At 42.7% G+C, this 24231-nt stretch overlaps 1 protein-coding gene and 1 long non-coding RNA gene across 2 annotated transcripts in view; both read right to left on the reverse strand.

Moving 5' to 3' along the window:
* LOC118235520 overlaps window positions 1-24231 on the reverse strand; it is a 253413-nt gene that overhangs the window by 161405 nt on the left and 67777 nt on the right. The window contains exons 2-9 of the mRNA XM_035432952.1: window positions 15053-15128; window positions 13860-14243; window positions 13406-13699; window positions 12452-12748; window positions 11573-11950; window positions 10922-11209; window positions 10048-10344; window positions 9602-9661 (exon numbers count right to left, since the gene is read on the reverse strand). Of these exons, the coding sequence (XP_035288843.1) occupies window positions 9602-9661; window positions 10048-10344; window positions 10922-11209; window positions 11573-11950; window positions 12452-12748; window positions 13406-13699; window positions 13860-14243; window positions 15053-15098 (2044 nt within the window). The 5' untranslated portion in view covers window positions 15099-15128. The remainder of the gene's footprint in view (window positions 1-9601; window positions 9662-10047; window positions 10345-10921; window positions 11210-11572; window positions 11951-12451; window positions 12749-13405; window positions 13700-13859; window positions 14244-15052; window positions 15129-24231) is intronic.
* On the reverse strand, window positions 624-3763 carry LOC118236013. The gene is made up of 5 exons (XR_004766961.1): window positions 3728-3763; window positions 3304-3345; window positions 3160-3228; window positions 2695-2734; window positions 624-2466 (listed from the first exon to the last, which is right to left on the reverse strand). It is a non-coding gene; the product is annotated as an uncharacterized LOC118236013 (long non-coding RNA).

The following is a 24231-nucleotide window of genomic DNA, read 5'->3' on the forward strand; positions in this document are numbered from 1 at the left end:
ATTTAATTTCGGTGAAGATAGCCTATATTGTTTGTAGCACCGTAACTTGGCGTCATTTTGATATCAATACTTTTAATGGCAGGCCTGGATTTTGGCAGTCTGAATGAATGAGTTATAGACGGTGTATGCCTTGTATGTGCGAGTAACTTGTTTTTTTATGAGATACACGTTTAACGCGTCGACCGCGTTGCTGTTCGGGGTGAAGACCAGTGTAGTCGAAGCGTTAACCGTGCTTATGTCTTAACAAATAGTTATTTTATGGAGCATCAAGTCTTCTCCTTTCCTACATTGTAACAATAGAAAACCAAGTCTTACCAGCTATAAATACCGCACAAAGGGATACAGTCAACGCCCAAAACATGTTGCTCTGCAAAGCAGCGTGTACTCAGTTTAGTGTGAGATGCACTACTGGTAAGTGCCTAGGTGGAAGGGGTTTCTGTGCTTTTCCATGGCAAGCCCTTAGCAGGAAATGGGAAGGAACTGATGCCCTTGTGACGACGAGCTGAACAGTCTTACGTTGTTAATGCCCAGGAAGCAATGAAATAATCACAATAAAGTGGTTACTATCTAGTGACATCAATCAAAGGACGAGTTGAATACCTTTAAATGCATCCTCACAAATCTTTTATTTTATTTTTTTTACAGCAGGTGTCGTTTTTTAGGTTTTGTAGCCTGTGTGCATCGCATAGACTGCTGGTTCCAACTCAGAGGCTTCAATGAGAAGCTGAGCAGAACGTGATCCCCGTTCATTGAGCTGAGTCCAGCACAAATTCTCCAACAAAGAGAACGTAACATACACTTTTAAAAAGTTCCCATTAGGGGTTGAATCGTTTAGTGGCAGCTGGCGGGCGCCAGTGGCGGTTTTAGCGGAAGCTGGCGGAGTGGTATCTTTTAGTGGCACCTGGTGGACTCCAGTGGCTGCTCCAACGACAACAACGGTCGCATTTCTGGCAACCGCCATTCAAGTTTCCTTATTGGCCCGCCTGTACGCGACAGCTGTTGTACTTTCAATACAGCAACTTGTTAGCATCTAGACGGTGAAGCTTACGAAGTAGCAGGAAACAGCCTGTACTGTGCATGCTTGTACACAAAAGCGCTTGCTGCCCATTGAGTTCAATGTGGACATCCGAGGTGATTTAACATGTTTTTATTTTCAGTTTTATTTCTTAAGACTTCTGAGTTTTTTTTTGTTATCATTTTTAACCAATAAAAAAGTTATTAAATTTGAACTTTTCTTTATGGGACAAGGAATTTTCACTCTTGCATGCTTGGATCCCTAGCACAGCACAGCACATTTTGTCCAGTAGATGGCAGCAGCTACTTAAAAATCAAGTGTGAATATCCCTCCTGTGGTGTCGTTTGTGTTGGACCATGCGATTCTCTTAATCGGAACAAATAGAAACGAAGCACTTTGAAAGGGGGTTTCTGTGTATTGGTAGGCTAGCCGCGCGTAGTTCTATAACATTATGGAACTCACTGAATATAAAGAACCACATTTGATTAGCAACCCAGGAACAAAATTAAAACGGGCATAAAAAAATTACGAAAAGACTGGGACAATAAATTCCCTCAGCAAGTAAAGACGAGGCAAGACCCCAGGGCTCAATTGCAGTGAGATTAGCTGGAGATTAAACCTCACGTTTAAACCTCTGGACCACAGAACTGAATTGCAACTTGAAATAGCTAATCCCGATTCCACAGCTGTGTATAGCTGGTCCACTTGTAATGCAGTTTTGAGGTGTTCCGGTTTAAATCTGAGATTAGCCCTTTGCCCCATCATGCTGGAAGCAGGGACTATGATACAGTGATGTGAAAAAGAAAGAACACCCTCTTTCAATTCTATTTATTTAGTTTTACATATTAGGACATAACCAACATAGTCCTCACAAAGTCCTAACAGAAGATAAATCTAACTTCATTTGACAAAACACATTACATGTTTATTGAAAAAATAAAAAGAACCATCAGAAGCCTTGGGAAGAGGGGACTTGGCTTTGGAGAAGGCAGACCAGCAAGACACCCAGCTCTCTATATTCTGAACTCCCCTAATTACTTTCCCTACAAGACAAAGTGATTGAAGAGCATCATACACTGTATTTTGGGGTGAATTCTTCCAGAATTATATTTGCAGATAATGTATTAAGTACAAACTTCATTAAATTCACTCTTCAGTTTGTGCAGTCTGATTTTCATTACACACATACATAAGATGTTTGTGTGCAAAACAAAGTCTTTTTAAAACTTAAAACAAAGTCCAGTACAGACTGTAGTCATCTGTATAATTGTTAACATCAGCAATGCAAGTTATATAAGGAGAAGGATAGTTAACACTTCAGGTTTGGCAAATAGCAGGACACAGTAATTTAAAGTGTGGGGGTGGTCCAGAAAAACAGCTTCCTGCTCCCATCATTTCACTTTGTTGTGTAGAACCACCAGCTACATGTTTCCATAAATGTTGTCACCATCCTGTAGATTTTGTTAAAATACAAGCAAATAGTAAAAGTCATTAAACATCTCAGAGTGTCCTGGTCCATGTGCCCGGCACTGGTCCACAGGGAAGCATTTCTAGAGCCTCTCTCTGTAAATTGTGTATTTAAAATGGCTAGACTTAAGAGGCAACAAATAAAAAATAAAAATAAATAAGCCTGCACATTTACTGAATCTAGCCGTACTGTTGTCTGGTACAGTACTTACATCATTCCTATGTTTGGCAGCATGGGCAGATTTTGGGTTTCTAGAGGGGGGGGGGGGGGAAACATTTCTCCAGTATTTATACTTTCAAATGATCTCTTTTCAACTCTTTACTAATGTCACTGAATTTCAAATACAGTCATAGAAAGGTGTAGCAAGCATAATTTAAATCTGTTTATAACAAACTGTTAAACTTGTAAACGGTTTATTATCATTAACTGAACGTAATGACAGTTGCTCACATCAATAAAAAAAAAAAATTAAAAAAAAAACCTCTAAATGGCAACAACTGAAAGCTTACTGATTTTATTACTCGTCGCAAAACAAATGCTTGAAAAACGTTAAATGTATAGAACTCCATGATTCATCTTTTGTGAAGCCGATTCACTGTGTCCCGCGTTTCGTTTTTTTTTTTTGTTTAGCATTTTATAAAACTATAAAAATATTGTTTTAAACAGGGTGATTTACCTTACAGGAGACGGGCAGCAGGGTTTGTGTTTGGTTGGAACATTGCCTGCTAAGCTCTCGTTATTGGCCCTGTGAGTGAACAATGTTTGCGATAAGACTTTCACCTGTGACAGTGCTTTAACGACAGAAATATTGTATACTTACCTGTAGCCCACATTCATCTCAGGTCCGTTGCCATGTTGCTGTCTGTAAGCACACAGATAAGACCTTTGTTTCAGTATTAAACCGGGCCACCAGAGCACTGATTCAAGTTATTTCTGTCACGGTACAGGGGTTAGGACCCAGGCGCAGAGTGGGAAAACAAGAAACTCAAAAATGTAAATACAACTAAAGACTTTACTAACAAAACAAACAAGAGGCCACGAGTGGCAATTCCAAAAGAAAAGAAAAGAAAAAAAAAAAAAAAAAAAACGTAAGGAAACACGTAAAGGAACTCAAAACAAGCAAAACTAGAAACTCAAATTCAAAAGCATAGCAGACACAGGGCACAGAAACAGTACAGGTAGAACACAGGCAGGAAGAACGCAAGGCAGGCAGAACTCAAGAACACAAGCAGGTAGATACATACAAGTCAGAAACAAACACAAGTCAGGAACAAACACAAGGAACCAGCACCTGAATCAAGGGGACAAAGAACTTAAATAGACAGGGGTAACAAGACACAGGTGAACTCAAAGAACAATCAAACCAGAGGGAAGGGAAACAAGAGGCAGGTGGGGACGATGATTAAATAACGAGACAATAATAAAATAATTGAAAGCAATAATACAATTAACCAACAGGGGAACGAGCAGGGCACAAAACAGAAGTGCTGCCATCTGGCGGCCCAACAGGGAAAAACAGACAGAAACACAGAACCATGACAATTTCACTCTATTGCTTTCTGTAAAAGCATACCTATAACTTTAACATGTGGGAACAAAAGTGTGGAACGGTGTTTTAGGGACATTACCTGGTTGAAGCCCAAAATTTTTGAAACACTTGGCAGCATTGCTATTACAGTCTTAAACAATTTTACAATCTTAATTTCTTCAGTAAATTACCCAGATGTATAAACTGGTAACACGTGAATTGCAGTCTATTCAATTTACGCAATGATATGAATATGGATATGGTGCCAGAACGAGTATTATAAAAAGTGACATAAATAACTGGAAAGGTAAATTATTTTGATGTTTTGCCCCAGCTTACCTTGAAAATCTGCTCCAAATGTTAAAATCATGGACAAAAAAAGAGAAACCTATTCATAGACTTTTTAATCTTTTGAAAAAACAAGATCCATATTTTTCTCAATGGTTATGGTGGAAAATTTCCAGAAGTATTGCCCATGTGATTACCTTTTTTCTGGGCGAGGAGGTCTGTCCAGGAAGTCTTTGGGATTTCTTCTGTGTGTGCCATACAGAGAAATAGAATGTTTTTTATTCAACTGACAGCAGTAGGTGATTTTCACACTCACATTATTTATGTTACGACCCCATGGGTCTAGGGGTGCATGGGGTATGTAACTAGATGTTAAAGTGCCAGGAGATGTTAATGCTGTATAGATGGTAACAACAATAAATCAAACACAGACAAAGCAGCAACTCAGTGCATGGGTGTTTTACTGTGGTAACAAAACAAAAAAAAGGTGCAACAAACTATACCTAACATTACAGAATACATTTGCTAGACCATTGTGTAATGAATTTATACAATGCAGCATCCAGGAAACATTAAAGAATCAGCCAGAAACTGACTCTAACAATTTATTACAATAAATGTATTCTGTTAAGACTATTTGTGTTGATGTGTTCTTGGTATATCTAACTTAACACTTGTCTCGAGAGTTCAAAGACTTTTTACAAATTCAGAATTGTTTTTCTCAGACATAGAATTACTGAGACATTGGATTTGTAAGATCCAATCTGGTGCACATGTTAAATGATCAGTACATTATAATAAATATATGATAAGCATATGATCAACAGAAACTTGATAAACAGACCATGAAGAAAATATAGCAGTGTAGCACAGTGGGTAAGGAACTGGGCTTGTAACCGAAAAGTCATAGGTTCGATTCCCTGGTAGGACACTGCCATTGTACCCTTGAGCAAGGTACTTAACCTGCACCTCCACCATACATTGCTTCAGTATGCATCCAGCTGTATAAATGGATACAATGTAAAAACTGCTAAGTAAAAGTTGTGTAAGTGTCTGGATAAGAGCGTCTGCTAAATGCCTGTAATGTAATGTAATGTAATATAAAAAAAGGAAAACACTGCAGTAATCCAAATTAATTACCTGGAAAACCGTCTCCAGAATGATGCCCTATTTGCAAAAACACAAAAAAACAAAACATATTGTACAATTAGTGACATGTACTGCTGTGAAAATGAAGGAAGGATTAACACTGCTGAGGCCACCTGGACGGTGGATGACTGGTATCCTATACACCAATCTTTTATAGTGCTTCCTGAATAGCTTCTTCATGAATGGTTCCTTCAAAATGAACCATAGGGTGAGATGCCAAACCAGAGCAAACTGTATTAATGTATTATACCCATTTTTTCTTTATTTTTATTTTTTACTGTTGTTCTTGATTTAAACTTGAAATTTATATAGGAAAAACATAAAGTGAGATACCCAGTGTCAGTAAGCAGGCTATTATCTTATCTTATTATCGTTTTTTAAATTATTCTTTTTTTTTTTCTTTCTTTTCTGCCTGGAAACTGTATGTACACAAAAGACTAATAAAAACAACTGGACAAAAAAATTCAAAAAATCTTATTAATTCATTCAGTTCATTCGAACAGTGCATTTCACAAAAATATTTGACGCAATATATTTTACAGACTTACGTGACAGTGGCAAGCTCTTAGGGTTTAGATTTTTCTCTTTTCTGATCACCGAAGTGCTTCTACTGACCATCGATGCAACAACATCACTCACCTGTGGCCAGTGTTTCCCACATTCCAACTAGCGCTGTTACCTTCATGCCTTCTGTGAACAGACAGACATCGTGTTTGATTTATCACAGTTCAAGGCCACGTCTAATGACCTCTCCAATCAGTGAACTCTAGTTAACTGAATAAAATGTTGCACGCATTCACGACCAGATATCATTACTATTTTTACGCAGCATATAAGGTAAGCAAATAAGGGACTTATTGCCACAGAGAGAAATTTGTAGTGGATGTTGGAATATAGATATGTACACGAGGTATTAGGTTTTGCTGAAATTATATGTACAATCTGCTTACCTGGAAAATATTTTCCAAAAAGACCTCCTGATTGATAGAGAAGAAAAGAAAGAACCAGCCAGTTTTCAAACTTGGAAACCTTTATACACGCTTCATTCTTCACATGATACAGTTCATTTGGCACAGTGAAATACCACTTTTTCCAGATTTTTTTAAAATTTAAGATTATATGGCAAAATATAGTTTCTTGGGGTACTCACTGATTGTCAGGTTGTGGTGGCCTCAGTGAGTGTTGATCAGTACTTTTCCTGTGGGTTTTAGAGTGACACATTTTGATAAACTAGCTACTGGTAGTAGTAAGCATAGAATAATAAGTATAAGTATAGTTTCTGCTGTAGATTGAAATGTAGAACATATTGTCATGGAAAGCTTTATTTAGTCCTGGGCTGCCCAACCCTGTTCCTGGAGATCTACCATCTTGGAGGTTTTCATTTCAACCCTGAATTGGCACACCTCATTCTACTAATTAGCAGCTCAGAGAGATCTCTACCTGCTGTATGAGGTGTACTGTGTTAGGCTTTGAGTGAAAACCTACAGGACGGTCGACCTCCAGGAAACAGAGTTGGCCAGCCCTGATTTTGTCTGTTTTTCTGGTTTTATAGTCCTGCTGTGTCACGTAGTTGAGGAAGATATACGGCTTAATAGATAGCGCCCTTCTGGATTTGGCCAAATTCACGCTCACCTGGAACACCTTTTCCTGTACGTCAAGACTCCCACACACAGGGCAAGCAGGGCAGCAGCTGTGGCAGGCAGCAGGATGGGGAGGAGGCTCTGCTTTCCTACAGAGAAATACAGAACGGCAGTGCCAGTAACTATCAGGGGTGGAAAATCCAGGTTCAGAAAGTAAAGAAAGTTTTTTCAATTCTGTAAACATCTAATTTAGTGAAGAAATTAATAAATGAACACATCGTAAATAAACTGTCTGGCCCATGAAATACGTCTTTACATCAATAATAATATTAATCTTGATGTTCTCTGCAATAAATCTGTCCAGTGGTGGATATAAGAGAATATATCATTATAATATCTTTATCATTATAACAATAAATTATTGCTAATGATAATTTAAACAAAACATTTTTAGCATTGCCTACCGGATAGCTCCTTCTGAAATGTATTTTCTTCTGCTTGGAGTAATGTGATTTTGTATACACTGCATTGCAGAAAAGATTTCTAAAAAATCCCATTTTGTTCTTTGTGAATCCATTGATATTTGTCTGAACCTCTCTTAAACCTTGGTCCTCGTAAAGTCAGAGGAAAAACACAGCCCAACACTGTCAGTGGACTAATACTTACGCTTAACGTTAAGACTGGCAGAACTGTCTTGCCTCTTTCTCCCCCTGAAGGTGGCGCTGCAGGTCAGCTGTTCCTCATAGTTGTCTCCAGCAGGGATGAACGTGAGTGTGGAAGACGTTTTCCAGGTGCTGGGGCTGCTCTGCGTGTGGCTGGTGGTGGTTTTTCCGTCTTTGACGTTCCAGGTGAAAGTTGGGGGATGGGTGGGGCAGGTGTGTTCGACTGAGCAGGTGGCGGAGAGAGTAGACCCCTCCTCGGTCTCCTCCGGGAGGGGCGTCATAACCGGGTCGCTCGGTGAAGCTGCGCGAACAAACAGGAGTGTGAGGTGTGCACACACACTCGCGTGCGCTTGAGCACGAGTGTGCGCTTGAGCACGAGTGTGCGATTGAGCACGAGTGTGCGCTTGAGCACGAGTGTGCGATTGAGCACGAGTGTGCGCTTGAGCACGAGTGTGCGATTGAGCACGAGTGTGCGATTGAGCACGAGTGTGCACTTGAGCACGAGTGTGCGCTTGAGCACGAGTGTGCGATTGAGCACGAGTGTGCGCTTGAGCACGAGTGTGCGCTTGAGCACGAGTGTGCGATTGAGCACGAGTGTGCGCTTGAGCACGAGTGTGCGCTTGAGCACGAGTGTGCGCTTGAGCACGAGTGTGCGCTTGCACTAGGACCAGCTGTCCTCAAACTCAGTCCTGGGGGACCACTGTGTATGCTGGTTTTCATTCCAACCTCCACTGCAATCCCAGAATTTTAACAAGCTGTTAATTTTTCTTAATTCGGTGCTTTTCATGTTTTAGAGCTGGGGTCCCCAGTCTTATCCAGAAAGGGCCAGTGCAGGTGCACACATCTGATTCTACTAATCAAGGTGCTTAGCAAAGACTAGAGGTTGGAATGAAAACCAGCATACACAGTGCTCCCCCAGGACCAAGTTTGAGAACCACTGCACTGGACTTCAGTCAAACACACCTTTCATAACAATGAACACACAGCTGTTGTTGAAGGTGTATTTGTCCGTCCCCTTTTCCGCCCGGAAACAGAATGGCCCGTTGTCATGGGGTTTGACTTCGTCGATCTCCAGGGTGCAGTTCTGTTCGTCCAGATCGCCCACCAGCCGAGTGCGGCCTTTGAAGTTATTGAGAACTCTGCTCTGTGCGTTGTGATAGGCGTAGCCGCCGTCTCTCGCCTGCCACATCCCGCTGAGGCCAGTAACGGGATATTCGCCTTCGCTTGTGAAACCACACGGGATAACCACACAGGACTGGGTCAAGGCGCTGATTCTGGGGGTGACGCTGGCTGCCCAGATATGACTGATACCTAAAAAAAAACAACAAACGAATACATGCTTTAGTTTTTTTTTTTTTGTTTGGTCAGATTTGAAAGCATCAGCCAATTACCAGTTATCTGTGCCAGTGTGTAAATAGTGTGGGACCATGTAACCTAAAATGTGGCATGATTTTATTCATGTTTTTTCTGAACGCAGATTAATTCTGGACAACCACAAGGATACAGAATAGAGAATGAATTAATGAATGAATATAGGAGATGGACAACAGCTACTATTCATAACACAACTTTGGGGGGGGGGGGGTGGAAGACATACCACAATCTTAGCTTCTGTTTTTTGTTTTTTAAAACAGTAGAAGAATCGGCTGAGGGCACCCTGAGGGTATTGCAAGGAATGTGTTTTTTAATGGCAAGCTATTGGTACAAGACCTTCATCAGGGCATATTATATATATATGTAATATATATAGTACCGAAAGCTTGCCATTAAAAAACACATTCCTTGCAATACCCTCAGGGTGCCCTCAGCCTTTTATTACATTGTTTTTTTAAAACAAAAAGCATTTAATACCCTAGTGCCATTGTTTTTCTTGTTGCTTCTAGTTCAAGATGCAACTTAAAATATACACACTGCTTGTGTCATCAGTGTCCGGACCAGCAGTGGGCGATTCAGGCGCTGGGGGTTCATACACTGAAAAGTAAAAGGAGGCAAAATAGGGCTTGATTCACCTTAAAATTGATCACATTTAACTATCCAAGAGCACGAAGATATGAGCAGTGTTAGTCCGAATGTGTTTGTTATTCCATTCAGATCCAGCTGGCGATTTTCAAGACAAATTATATTATACTGGTGCCATACTGCTCTACCTCAGGAGATAGTAGGGTTGTATACTATGAGGTGATTAAGGTCACTGTGCATTTTAAATATATACTTTCCATCTTTTAAAATCAAAATCAAGCTCTTTCTTGCCAGTTTCTCCAAACATACACCTCTAAGGAAACATTATATAAAGCATTTTGTTATGTATTTGCGTGCCTTATGTTGTTTAATTTAATAATTTTATGCCATATACGTACTTTTCACATGTAAATCGATTGAGGCCATTGGCCTTTTCCCATCAGGAAACTCAGCTGTGCAGGTCAGAGTTTTACCGTGGTCGTCCATAGATGCAATGAACATTATACTGGATACAGTTTTCCACTTAGTGGCAGCCATTTTTGTAGTTTTGCTGGAGGCTGGCATGTCCTTGTAGCTCCACACAATAGCCGGCTGTTGTTTAGAGCAGGTGTAAAAGACAGAACATGTGACGTTCTTCACCACACCTTCAAGGAACTCCACTGGGCCGGGATCAGTAATGATCTCCCCAACTGAACCTAAAGCAGAGATGCAGTTTAGCTACAATCCATATTTGTTAACACGTTAGTAAAATATAGTCGTCAGTTTATATTTGTATACCGTTGTTGTTGTTTTTCATTTACGATTGTTTTCTTTCTTTGTGAAGGCTGGACTTGAGTGCGCAATTATAGCTACAAAAGTGGACTGCAAAAATTAAACCAAGGATCAATCTTTCCCAAACACAATACCACTGGTAATTTCAAATTAAGCCTGGGTGTCTTTTTTTTTTTGTTGCAAACTGTGTGGCCCGTTCAGCTATCATCAAACCTGTCTACTGAGTTTGAAACAAGGTGACATTTGCATTTGCTGTATTTAAAATTTGTGATAAAAAACATAAAATATGTTTTACTTTGGCATAATTTACATTTTAGTTGCTGAAATTTACTTTGGCATAATTTACATTTTAGTTGCTGAAATGCAGGCATCCATAAGAAGAATTCCCCTACAGATTATGTCCTAACTCAACATGCAGTTGATGAACTGGGCTGATTAACCAGTGATGCCTGCAGCGCACCATCGATGTCAGTTTGACACTACCCTGCTGTAGCGCCTTACATTCGGCCTGGATGGTGATGTCCGCCTGGGCCTCCTGGCCTCCTGGATGCTGGACACGACAAGACAGAGTTTGTTGATCTTCAACGATGACCCACGTCTGCACCAACGTGGTTTTCCACTTCACGTCTTGCGCTTGAGTTTCATGAGCCTGGCCCGTCTCGGGAAAACCAATCAGGCTCAGTATAGGGGGCGTGGCCGGACACATGTGGTAGGCACTGCACTGCACGCTGATTTGCTCTCCCACCTTGGGTATGCCAATAATTTGCATTTCTGGTTTATCCACTCTGTCTGCAGAAAATGCAGAAGAATGAAATCGGTGAAAAAGTTTTTTTTTTTTTTTAAATGGCCACCATCAGTGGAGGCAACGCATTTAACTGCAAATGGAAACAAAGACAGCCTACCAGCCTACCTTAGCACGGTTATGAGTCCGTTTTTATGTCTTTATAGTTTGTTCTTGTACAACATGTTGTACATTGTGAGCTTCACCGACCATAAAACATTGTGAGTCTACGTTATCTGAAACCAGGGTGCCATGGTCCCCTGGTTCCTGCACCTATGACTCAGCCAAATTAAAATTTTGTTGAAAATCTTTCCCTAATTTATTACACAAAACAGGAAATGACGAGGGGATAATGAATGGTTTCCTCTCACCAGTCACGTAAATCTCCACGGTCTTGTCCTGATAGTTCTGTCTGTGGTAGGAGGAGATGGGCTTCGGGTCCACCCAGGTGTAAAGCCTCTGTCTATGATGGTTCATCTCGACGGGGTTAATTTTCAGGCTGCAGCTCCGGTCACTCGGAGATCCGTACAGAGAGGTTTTCCCGCTGAAGTCACTGATGACATCACCAGGGCGCGCTGCGCTGAACACTACCGTGTACTCCCCGGGCGTGTATTTGTACCACATGACACTGATGTCAGAGGGCAGGGTGGAGGAGTACTCAAAATGGCAGGGGATGACCAGGCACGAGCCCTGCAGGCCTGTCACCTGGCTGGGCATAGAGAAGCTCCACCCCAGGGAAAACATGGCCCCTGAAAAACACCCACAGGAAGATGAGATTTCATCTGCACACGAGCGCAGTTACTGCAGACGCTATGGAGTAACCAGATGGTGAGCTCTGTGTTCTTAAAATTAAAATTCCTCAATTGTCTAAATCAGTGCAACATAGCATTGAGAAACCCCCCACTGCCAACCAGAATGCATTAGTGCTGAGGCACGCACTGATTTTCTGGAATCGCAGCGTCATGACAACGGAAAGGATAGTCTTCTGATTGGTTCACAGAGGTTTTTAGAACATCGTAAGATTCCAAGTTGAATTACAGTATGTTTGCTATTACACATAGTATTGAAAGCAGCTACAAGCTTTTAGCTGTGACAGTTGCTTATCACATAAAGCTTTATCTGTAAACACGTAAAACTGCCTTTCCAAAGATATCTTTGTCCTCATACCTTATCTGGCATGCCATGCAAAACTGTAAACCATTTTTCATTCTTACTGAAAAAGGGACCTCTCTCATTTTGGGAAAACTCACTTTTCACCTTCAGAGTGATGTACCCCTCTTGAGTTTGCCCATTGGTGAACCTTGCGGTGCATTTCAGGGCTTGGTTGTGGTCGCTGGCCCCTGCCTTGAATTTCAAAATGGACCGGCTTTCCCAGCTCCCACTGCCTCGTTTCTTAAACTCGCTGGAGACCTTCATGCCTCCATAATTCCAAGACAGATCTGGACGCTGCTCTTGGCAGGCGTAGGATACAGAACAGACCACGTCCTTCTCCACGCCTTCCAGGAACTCCTCCGAACTGGGATTTATAGTGACCTTTGTCACTGAACCTGAGGCAGAAGGTTAGTACACATTGGTCCCTTGCTTAGCATCTGCATGTGACCTTGCAACAGTCGTTTATTCTCAGGCATCGCCTTAGCATGACATTTTCTGACGGCGGTTACGTCACACGCAGCGGTGGTGTTTATTTTCATGATTTCCCACCATTTCACTCCCATGTGTGAAGGCCCAGTCCTAGTCACCTGACACGCTCAGTGCAGTGACGTCTGATTTTCCTCCTTGAAGGGAGAGCGCAAACAAGTTCTCACTCTCCTCAACACACGAGGCTAACTGCTCCCTGCTTCCTGTTCCATCACGGTTCACAAGCTGAGCTCGCATAGACATGAATCTTAAGGCTGCACTCTCCATCTAGAGCTTTAAATGCTAACTGTAGAAAACTGACAAGTATTGTAGCTGATGGAAATAATTTTGAAATTTAACCATGGCTGTGTAATTGCAAATATATCCCAAATAAAAGCGCGATTGTCGTACAGTAGCGGTAACTCAAGGCTGGAGAATTAGGGCGTGTCCAACTCTACAATTGTACAGTTGTAGGAGTGATAAATAAAATCTGAAAATAAGCTTATAGCCAAAAGCAATTTTCAGGATCTTTTTTAGTGGGTGAAACACTAGAACTAATTTATCCCTGTCCATATGTAATTACTCACATTGTCCCTTAAGGCTGACGGTTTTGGATGCGCTCCGGCCGGAGGGATGTTTGACTTCACAAGTGATGGTTTGGTGGGCGTTGTCTAATGTCCAGATCATCTCCATGGTGATTTTCCACTTGCCTTCATGCACTTCTGTGTGATAGACTTTGGGTGTCCCAGTATGTCCCGCTACGGTCAGGCGCAATGTTGGGGGACGCGGTCGGCACGTGTGGTAGGCGCTGCACTGGACGGTCATTTGTTCTCCCACCGTACGTGAGCCGGAAAAATATAATTTTGGTTCGTCTGCTCTGTCTTAAAAAAAAAAAAAACATGAAATACAAACATATAATTGCGCTTAGCACTTCTAAGCAAGTCACATCCATCATTTCTAAGAAAACTGGTACATTTTCAGTCAAATGAAAACCTTCACCATAGCACAGTAGAGAAATAATAAAGAGTTCAATTCTCTCACCTCGTACACGGATTTTCACAGCTTTGTCATAAAATTTAAAATAGTGATATGTGACGTAGTCTGGGTCCACCCAGGGGTAAACCCTCTCCTCTTGGTGACGCCAGTCCAGGGGGTAAATCTTCAGGCTGCAGTCTCCATTGTAAGGTGATCCGTATAAAGAGGTTTTTCCCCTGAACTTTTCGATGACTTCATTTGGGTTTTTTGGATCGCACACCAGAGGGTATCCTCTGTCGACATATTGGTACCAGACCACTCTGCCCTTGTCGTTGGGTGGGTATTCGCTATAAGAAAATCTGCAGGGGATGACCAGGCAGGACCCTACCATGCCCTCCATCTCTCTGGGCACGGTGACACTCCATGCCCAGGAAACGCCAAATATGGCACCTTAGAAAACAGAAATTTGATTGGTTTGATCAGGAGTGAAACAAAAGCCTTTTTGTTTTTTTCTTGCTGTCCTATTGCTGCCTTGGCTACTCTTAACTAGCATTTTTCAGTTAATCAGATTAATGAAATTCCATTAACAATGTGGTAGACCATAGCTAATGTGTTCGGTCTTGGATATATATATATATATATATATACACACACACACAGTACAGTCCAAAAGTACTGGGTCACTTGCGGTTAAAAAATAAAAATAATAAAAATTCAGTTTATATAATACATAATATATGTATTTATTAAATAACAAACCAAAGGTTTGTGGAAGTGGAAGAGTGGGAGGGAGGTGGATGGGTAGGTTTGACTGAAATCTTATCTAACTTAAGTTTTTTTTTTTTAACCACAGGTAACCCAACACCTATAGACACATGGCAAAGAAGATGTAGTTAGGTTTAGATGTGCAAAGCCAACTAAACATATTGTGGCAAGAAGGTTATCCTCACCAAAAAAATGTAAGTGACCAGTTAACAACAATATGTAAGAACATGTCACGCAGCACAAAGCCCCAACACTGTGAAATGTTGTATAAATGATTTGTGCTAGTGATATCTTTTCGACAAATGGATGCTTTTTAAATTTTATGTTTATCTTGATTTTGAACCATCGTGTCTGCTTTCTAAATTGAATAAACACAAATATAAATAAAAGAAATAACATGTAATCAATAAATAATCAATAAAACAATAACCTGATTAAAAATATCTGCCACAGAAAAAGTGAGTACAAAGAACATAAGATAAGTCAAAGCACACCTTGAAAACACACTCCATACAGAAGCACCCATGCAAATGGCTCCATGTGGGCTGAATTAAATATTCTCCTGAAAACCTGTAAAATACAGCAAGGGTTATTTGGGCTACACGCTGCTTTACTCTGGTACTGGGACACCATTTAAAAAATAAAAAAAATATTTATATAATCTCCAAAAGATTCCAAAATGTCACCCCCATGGTCTAAAGAGGAACGTGAATGTTTCTATTGCCATAAGGTAGGGCATGTTATTGCTAACTGTTTCACTTTGAAAAAGAAAACTGCTGCCCCAGCTAAGCCTACAGGCTTTGTTAGAATTGTTCCTCAAACCACTCAGTGTTTAAACGGTCCTGAAAGCAAACCTGAAGAAGGTTTTGAGCCGTTTATTTTTGAAGGTTTTGTTTCCCTTTCCGGTGATCCGACTGAGCAAAAACCGGTGCGGATTTTAAGAGACACGGGAGCTTTGCAATCCTTTGTGTTGGCCGACGTGATAGCCGTATCGGACGTGACATATAGTGGTGCTAATGTGGTAATTTAGGGAATTGATATGGCCTTTGTTACTGTTCCCTTACACAAAGTACATGTTCAGACTGATTTAGTCACGGGTTATTCTAATGTGGCTGTACGGTCCGCTTTGCCTGTACCAGGCGTTGACTTCATTATGGGAAATGATATTGCCGGAGGTAAAGTGCGTCCAGTACTCGAAGTTCTAAATAAACCCGCACCCTGTCCGATCTCTGACGTGTCTAGATCACTTCCTGGTGTCTTCCCTGCTTGCATGCACTCACTCGAGCTCAATCAAAAGTTTCCACCAAAAGTACCAGGAACTACTTTTCAAGGAACTAAAAGGTTCCTTCAGCCCATGGTTGTCTGTGTGTTTCCACCGCGGTCTAAAGTCCCGCGAAGATTAGGCAAATTAGCCCACTGACGTATGAAAAAGTGACGTGGTCGTCGGTCCATCTGTCCTATGATTTCTTCTGTAACCCCGTTGTTATGCAACAAATAGGATATAACAGGCTAATAGTCAGATTGTAACTGTTTTATATATCCTCTCAAACACGTTCATTATGTTTTTATGCGAACATTCGCTTTTATGTCTTGACATCCGAAGCGACAGAATGCATTCACATTTATATATATAACTGGCAACAACAGCAAAAAACATGCACACGTTGTAAACAATTTGCTGTTTGATTACTTTCTCATCGTCAATTCCATATAGGCTAATCGCAAAATGACAAGAATAGAACGAAAACTCGGACTTGCGTGAAAATTTAAATTAGTAGTGGTAGCCTACAGCCACTGTTTGCTTTCCTTCGAAGTTACTGCTAGCCGAGCAGCCAAGTGTGCCCTCCAGATGCGAACCATGCACCATAAATTAGTCCATAGTCTTCCTGGTCTTTTTGTGGAATTGAAAACTGGCAGAGTAAAATTACGGCAGTCTGAAAAAGCTAAAGGGACGATTACTAGAATTAACCTGTTATTTTACCCTGACAAAAAGTGCGGAAGGTGATTTCCAGTTTGCTTTTACTGTATCACCAATGTGAATTACGCAGAACTACCGCATACCTCACATAACTGTATTAAACGTTTTGAGTCAATTACAACGGGCTAACAAAGAAAATCCGGAAGAAAATATTCAGCAACCGAATTAATCCGTTTGAATGTTTTGGTACGTAATATGCTGTCCCAGCACGAATGCTTTTTATAAAAAAAGAAGAGCACACGTTATAATTCCAAGACATTGGCAGGCTATAACCAAAACTAGGCTACTGCGCCGCATAACATACAAGTTTGATTTGAAGTTATTATGAAAATTAATTGGTTTGCGGCTGCATATTTTTAAACATGGCGGCTGAAAATAAACACAAAAAAATGCTGTGAGTACTCGACCAATCAGAAATGTTCAGCGCTGCAAGCTCCACCCAAAAGGTTCCTGTACTTTCGGAAAGTACTACCCCCCGAGCAGGAACTTTTTGGGGGGTAAAATAAAGCCCCCGGAACTAAATTTAGACCCCAGTTCCTGCGGTGGAAACGCACTGAGTTCCTCAAAAGGTTCCTAGTTCCGGGGTAAAGTTCCTGCGGTGGAAACGCGGCTTAAGGGAGCCGAATGGGCTGTGGTTTTTCAAATTGTAGTACCTGGCGTGTATCGACCGCAGGTATTAGCGTTGCCACATGAGAAACCATAGTCTGGTAATTTGGGAATTACCAAGACGTATAATCGCATGTTAAAGCATTTCTTTTGGCCAGGACTTAGAAGTGCTGTTGTGAAACACTGTCGGTCTTGTCACATTTGTAAGGTCACGGGAAAACCTAATCAGGTTGTTCCACCAGGCCCGCTCTGTCCAATTCAAGTACTTGGTGAACTAGTAAGTGTATAATTCGTCCAGGTGCATAGAACTGCCGAAATCCGTCCTGCTAGAGTTGGATAAGTATCTGCGTTCATTTGCTAATTACATACTGCGTTAGATTTAAACTTTTCCCTGTGTGGTAACTGTTCTTTGTTTTTAGGTTGTGTTAGGTTTCTATCTACCACTTTTGATTCTTAGAATTGATAGATTGATTATTGCACTATTACAGACTGTGAACCTGTGTAATCAGCGACTCAGGTTTTCAGTTGCTAATTAGGTACACTCGGAGCGACGCTAGCGTCGCTCCCTCCTAGTTTATGAGCCAGTTCCCCATTCCAGTCTGTGCTCTCCCCCTTAGACGGCGCTTCCAGCGGCGTGGCCCCCCTCGACAACGGAACCCCTCTAACCTCTGCTACCCCCCGCTGACCCCCTGTGAGAACTTTACGGTCACAGGGGGGCTATGGAACTGCCAGTCTGCTATGCGCAAGGCAGACTTCATCTCCGCCTATGCCTCCCTCCTATCCCTGCAGTTCCTTGCCCTCACAGAGACCTGGATCACACCAGACAACTCTGCCACTCCTGCTGCCCTCTCGTCCTCCTACTCCTTCTCCCACACCCCCCGGCGATCTGGCCGTGGTGGTGGTACTGGTCTACTGATCTCCCCCACCTGGAAATTCTCTGTTCTCCCCCTCCCTGACCTGTCTATATCCACTTTTGAATTCCATCCTGTCTCTATCACCTACCCTGCTAACCTCTATATTATTGTTATTTATCGTCCCCCGGGGCCCCTGGGAAGCTTCCTGGATGAGCTAGACACCCTGCTCAGCTCCTTCCCTGAGGACGGCACCCCGCTGATCCTCCTGGGAGATTTTAACATCCACCTAGAGGCCTCCCAGTCTGCTGCCTTCCTACCACTACTCCACTCCTTCGACCTCTCCCGACAACACTCTCCCCCAACCCACAAGGCAGGCAACCTCCTAGACCTGATCTTCCTGAAGACCTGCTCCAGCTCCAATCTTACGGTTACCTCCCTGCATATGTCTGACCATCACTTAATCTCCTTCTCCCTCCCCCTCTCTCCACATCCTCCCTCTCCTCCTCCCACCCCCACTGTCACTTTCCGCCGTAACCTCCGCTCACGATCACCCTCTTCTCTTGCTCCCAGAGTGACTGCTTCCCTCCCCCTTCTTCAATCATTTTCCAAGCTCCCCACTAACTCTGCATCATCCACCCTAACTTCATCTCTCTCCTCAGCACTCGACTCCCTATGCCCCTTTGTCCCTAGGCCAGCACGTTCATCCCCTCCCAGTCCATGGATGTCTGACATCCTACGCACCTCCAGGGCCAGCCTCCGCGCTGCTGAGAGGAAGTGGGCCAAATCCAGGGACCCATCTGACCTCTCAGCCTATCAGTCTCTCCTGACAGAGTTTTCTTCTGCTGTCACTGCCGCTAAGGCAAAATTCTACCAAACTAAAATTCATAACTCCATTTCTAACCCTCATCAACTTTTCTCTATTTTCTCTTCTCTCCTCAGCGTGCCACCTCCTCCACCCCAGTTTTCCTTCACTGCAGATGACTTTGCAGCATTCTTTGACAAAAAGATTGCAGACATCCGCAGCTCCTTTGCCCCCTCCGCGCCCTCCGCGCCCTCCGCGCCCTCCGACCCCACTGCCCCCTCCGCCCCCTGTTTCTCCTCATTTTCTCTCCTCTCAGACTCTGAAGTTTCCTAGCTCCTGCTCACCCACCGCCCTACCACCCGCGCCCTCGACCCTATCCCCTCATCTCTCCTCCAGGCAATCACAACAGACATCCTCCCTTTTGTCACCTCCCTCGTGAACTCCTCCCTATCTTCTGGATGTTTCCCCTCATCATTCAAGAGGGCCCACATCACCCCGCTGCTGAAGAAACCCACACTAGATCCTTCAGTCATTCAGAACTACTGCCCGGTATCTCTCCTCCCTTTCCTATCCAAAACACTTGAACAGGCTGCATCTAACCAACTCTCTGCTTTCTTCTCTCAGAACAACCTGCTTGACCCCCACCAGTCTGGCTTCAGGCCTGGCCACTCGACCGAGACCGCACTCCTCTCGGTCAGTGAGTCACTCCATGCCGCACGAGGAGCCTCCCTCTCCTCTGTCCTGATTCTTCTAGACCTCTCCGCTGCATTTGACACTGTGGAGCACTCTATCCTCCTGTCCTTCCTGGCAGCTAAGGGGATCTGTGGCACAGCACTAGACTGGATGGAGTCCTACCTCTCCGGTCGCTCCTTCCAAGTCGCCTGGGCCGGTGCAGTATCGGCACCTCGCCCCCTTGCCACAGGAGTTCCCCAGGGCTCAGTCCTTGGTCCCCTCCTGTTCTCCCTGTACACCCAATCTCTTGGTCCTGTAATCTCTGCCCATGGTATGTCTTATCATTGTTATGCCGATGACACCCAACTCTTTCTCTCCTTCCCCCCCCCTCTGACACACAGGTCTCCGCTTGCATCTCTGCTTGGCTCTGAGGGACATCCAGATCTGGATGGATAACCACCATCTAAAGCTGAACCCAGGTAAGACAGATGATCTTCATTCCTGCTCCATCCTCTAACCTCCTTGACTTATCTATTTCCCTAGGGGACACCGTGGTGTCATCACCCACTGCCAAAAACCTTGGAGTGGTGATGGACAACAGACTGTCCTTCTCCCAGAACATTGCGGCGGTGAACGTGCAGGTTCTTCCTGTACAACATCCGGAGAATCCGTCCCTTCCTCACCACCTACGCAACCCAGCTCCTGGTTCAAGCGATGGTCCTGTCCTGCCTGGACTACTGCAACTTGCTGCTGGCTGGTCTGCCAGCATCCGCCATCAGACCCCTGCAGCTCATCCACTTCCCGTTCGCGTCTGCTGTCTGTCCTGGCCCCTCGCTGGTGGAATGACCTTCCCGTGGCAGTCAGAACAGCAGAGAATCTGACTACCTTCAAGCGCAGACGAAAGACTCATCTCTTCAGGCTGCACCTCTCCCCACCCCTCCCTAGCCTCTAGTTTAGCTCAATGTACCTAGTTAGGCTAATGTGATCTAGTTTTGTACTTGGCAGGATTGTTTTGTTTATTTGCTGAACAGGTTACCCTACAGGGTTGGAGTCCTGATCTACGTGGTCACTTCTGGCACTACGATCTTTACTTCACTCTAGTGTGTTTTCTGCACCTCTGCACCTTGAACTGATGAACTTGTTGTACGTCGCTCTGGATAAGAGCGTCTGCTAAATGCCTGTAATGTATTGTAATATGAGTTTCCAAATCTTTTTGGTGATACCCCCTCTCAGACTACCGTAACACATCATGATATTGATGTGAACGGTGCCGCCCCTATTAGACAACACCCATATCGGGTTAGTAGTGCAAAACGTGAGGCTATGAGGCGGGAAGTACAATACCTGTTAGAAAATAACTTGGCTAAGCCCAGTGCTAGTCCATGGAGCTCGCCTTGTATTCTTGTGCCGAAACCTGATGGAACATCACGTTTCTGCACCGACTTTCGAAAAGTCAATGCGGTTACGGTGCCAGACTCCTACCCCCTACCGAGAATGGAGGAATGCATCGATAACATTGGTGCCGCTAAATTTGTCACTAAACTTGACTTGTTGAAAGGGTATTGACAAGTGCCATTGACTCCCTGCACCTCTGAGATTTCAGCGTTTGTTACCCCCGACAACTTCCTCCAATATAATGTTTTAGCCTTCGGCCTTCGAAACGCTCCGGCCACGTTTCAGCGGCTAGTGAATACAGTACTTATGGGTATTTCGGATTGTTATGCCTATTTAGATGACTTGGTGATTAGATCAGATAATTGGGCCGACCATGGTTCTGTGCTCCGCTGTGTGTTTGAGAGGTTGGCCAAAGCATCGCTAACTCTGAATCTCGCCAAGTGTGAGTTTGGCAAAGCGACAGTAACGTACCTGGGAAAGCAAGTGGGTCATGGCCAAGTTCGGCCATTGGAAGCAAAGGTTGCTGCCATTGCTGGTTTCTCTGTGCCTACTAGTAGGCGTGAGTTACGCCGTTTCCTCGGGATGGCGGGATATAATCAGAGTTTTCATAGGAACTTCTCCTTGTTGTGGCACCCTTAACGAGTGCGCTTATTATTAGGAAACCTTTTATGTGGACCTCAGACTGCCAAAATGCTTTTGAGGCTGTTAAGCTTTTGCTATGCAGTGCGCCTGTACTCGCAGCTCCAGACTTTGCGCTACCGTTTAAGTAAGTGGTTGATGCAAGAGCTCTAGGAGCTGGTGCAGTACTGCTGCAAGAAGATATAGATGGAATTGATCACCCCGTCAGTTTCTTCTCGCGAAAATTTAATAAACACCAACTAAATTATAGCACCATTGAAAAGGAAGCACTTGCGCTGTTATTAGCCTTGCTGTTCTTCGAGGTGTACATTGGCTCAAGTTCTACCCCTGTCGAGGTCTTTACAGACCATAATCCATTAGTGTTTTTGTCACGAATGTACAATCAGAACCATCGCCTTATACATTGGTCGCTGATTCTACAACCATATAATTTAGATATTCACCATATATAAGGAACTGACAATGTACTGGCTGATACGTTGTCTCGTAGTTTTGGATAACTAAAGCATTTTGAATACATTTTGTGTGTAATAGTGTGGTAACACAACTGTATCTTGGCTTTAAAAATAAATAAATATATCATGTCAGGTGTTGAATTGTGTATATGTAAGGGGGAATTGGCACAATGTGTGTACGCCTGTTTAAAAAAAAAAAGGGTAATTATGCATTTTGGTATTGTGTGAACTAACTTTAAAAAAATAAATAAATAAATGTGTTAAGTTAGTTCTTGAAGGGGGAAGTGTTACGTGCCATGTGTTTTTTTTTTGTGTGGACTTCCCTGCCTTCACCTGCCATCATCTTCGTTGGCTGCGCCGCCTGTCAATCACCATCCACCAAGTCCCGCCTTCACCAATCCCCGCCCTCTGTGTCAATTCTGGATCAACCAATCAGAATTCGCCACCACTGCTATATAAGCCTTGAGTGTTTGCCATGATGGATGGCTGACTTTCTGCTCTGTGTTGTGTTGGTATTTGACTCTATATGTTAATCATTCATTTGAACTTGTCTTGTTTTTGTGTACACTTCCAAGGCTTGGGACAGGTAAGACTGGGGGCTCCTGTACATATGCCCGTAGGCTATGTTATGTATAGATCCACTAGTACTTAGGGGTGATTGCCAACCAATTTTTCAGTCTGCTAGTTAGAGTAGATAGGCTTTTGTTTGTGTACTTGATACACTAGATTAAATTACTCTCTGGTTTAGCTAGCTTGTTTTTCTGTTCTTTTGGCAACATCCAGCGTCCTTTGACCCTGGTAGTGTGTGTCTGGGTTGTTTTGTGTGTCCTGTAGTAGTTTGTTGCACCTTTTTTTGTTCACACAGTAAAACACCCATGCACTGAGTTGCTGCTTTTGTCTGTGTTTGATTTTTTTTTTTTGTACCGTCATCTATACAGCATTAACATCTCCTGGCATTCTTAACAGCCAGTTACATACCCCATGCACCCCTAGACCCATGGGGTCGTAACAGCTATACTAACTTTACATTTTAACAGGGCCAAAATCTACAATGTTTTTTGGAAGGGGGCTCATAAAAAGTAGTCTACACTAGAGCCCGACCGATATCGGCCATTATTTGACTTTTTTGACGACATCGGGATCGGCAGTTATGCCGCTGATGTGCCCCGATTTTTTAATAAGTATAATAAACAAAAAAACAATGATTATTTATCTGTACTTGCCTGTTCGAACGTTGTAATAGCTATTTACTAGAATTAGCTAGTAGAGGGAGCTCTAATACAAGTGTGAACTGCAGCAGCTGACGCGCTACTTCTGTAATAAGACGTTTGTCACTCGTGCCTCATCCAGTATTCTCCACTGCAAGACTTGTCTGCATAGATTCGATTGCCGCAATAAAGGTATGTATATTTATTGAAAGTTTTTAATTGAATGGGTTTATACGACCACTGTTTTGTCAATCCTCATTATCAAGCGAGCGAGCTAGCTAACATATTTGGTTCTCTTTAGTAAGCTAGCTGGCTAGCAAGCCTTTATGAAGTGGCAGTGAGCACATAAGCAGCGTAGGATCTACATTTCCAGAGGACATCGCTGTATTCTCAAATGAATAAACAGCCAAAATAAAATGGTGATTGAATGCATGACACATTTGTTTTTTATCTGAGATGATATTCGCTACTATATGATGCTGTGTCGATAGCCAACGCGTTATTGCAAGCGAGTGTCATCTAGTCACGCGTCATCGTAGCAAGCTAACCAGACAGTAAAAACGCGGATAAAACACTTCTAACGTGGATCAAGCTTTGTCGTGATAACATGAGAGAAGGATTGCTGTTGGAGAAGTGAATCAACCAACAGTTAGCGCGGGTAACCTGCACGAAAGCGCATTGTAGTTTTTTTTTTCACGTATTTCATCCAGTCAATTTAATTTCATCTAACGTTACACTTGATTCACTCATTAGCTCCGCCAGGTAATGTCATACTCTTTGAGGATGTAGTAGAAATAAAATAAGAAAATATAATTAATTTACTGAGAATAGATGCTAAGAAATAATAATAACAAATTAATAACAACAATAATAATAATATTTATAAAAGTACATGTTTGAAACTGGAAAACTGATTTTTTTAAATTAATTTTTTATAGATGGCTGGAAAAGAAAGGAGTAAAAGCAAGGTGTGGAGTTATTTTGATTTCACACACTTAAAGATGGTGTTAATATATATATATTTAATTTAATATCTTTTACATTTTTTTATCTAAAAAGTTTTG

This window comes from Anguilla anguilla, chromosome 1 (assembly GCF_013347855.1).
Source record: "Anguilla anguilla isolate fAngAng1 chromosome 1, fAngAng1.pri, whole genome shotgun sequence".
In the NCBI taxonomy this organism is placed as follows: Eukaryota; Metazoa; Chordata; class Actinopteri; order Anguilliformes; family Anguillidae; genus Anguilla; species Anguilla anguilla.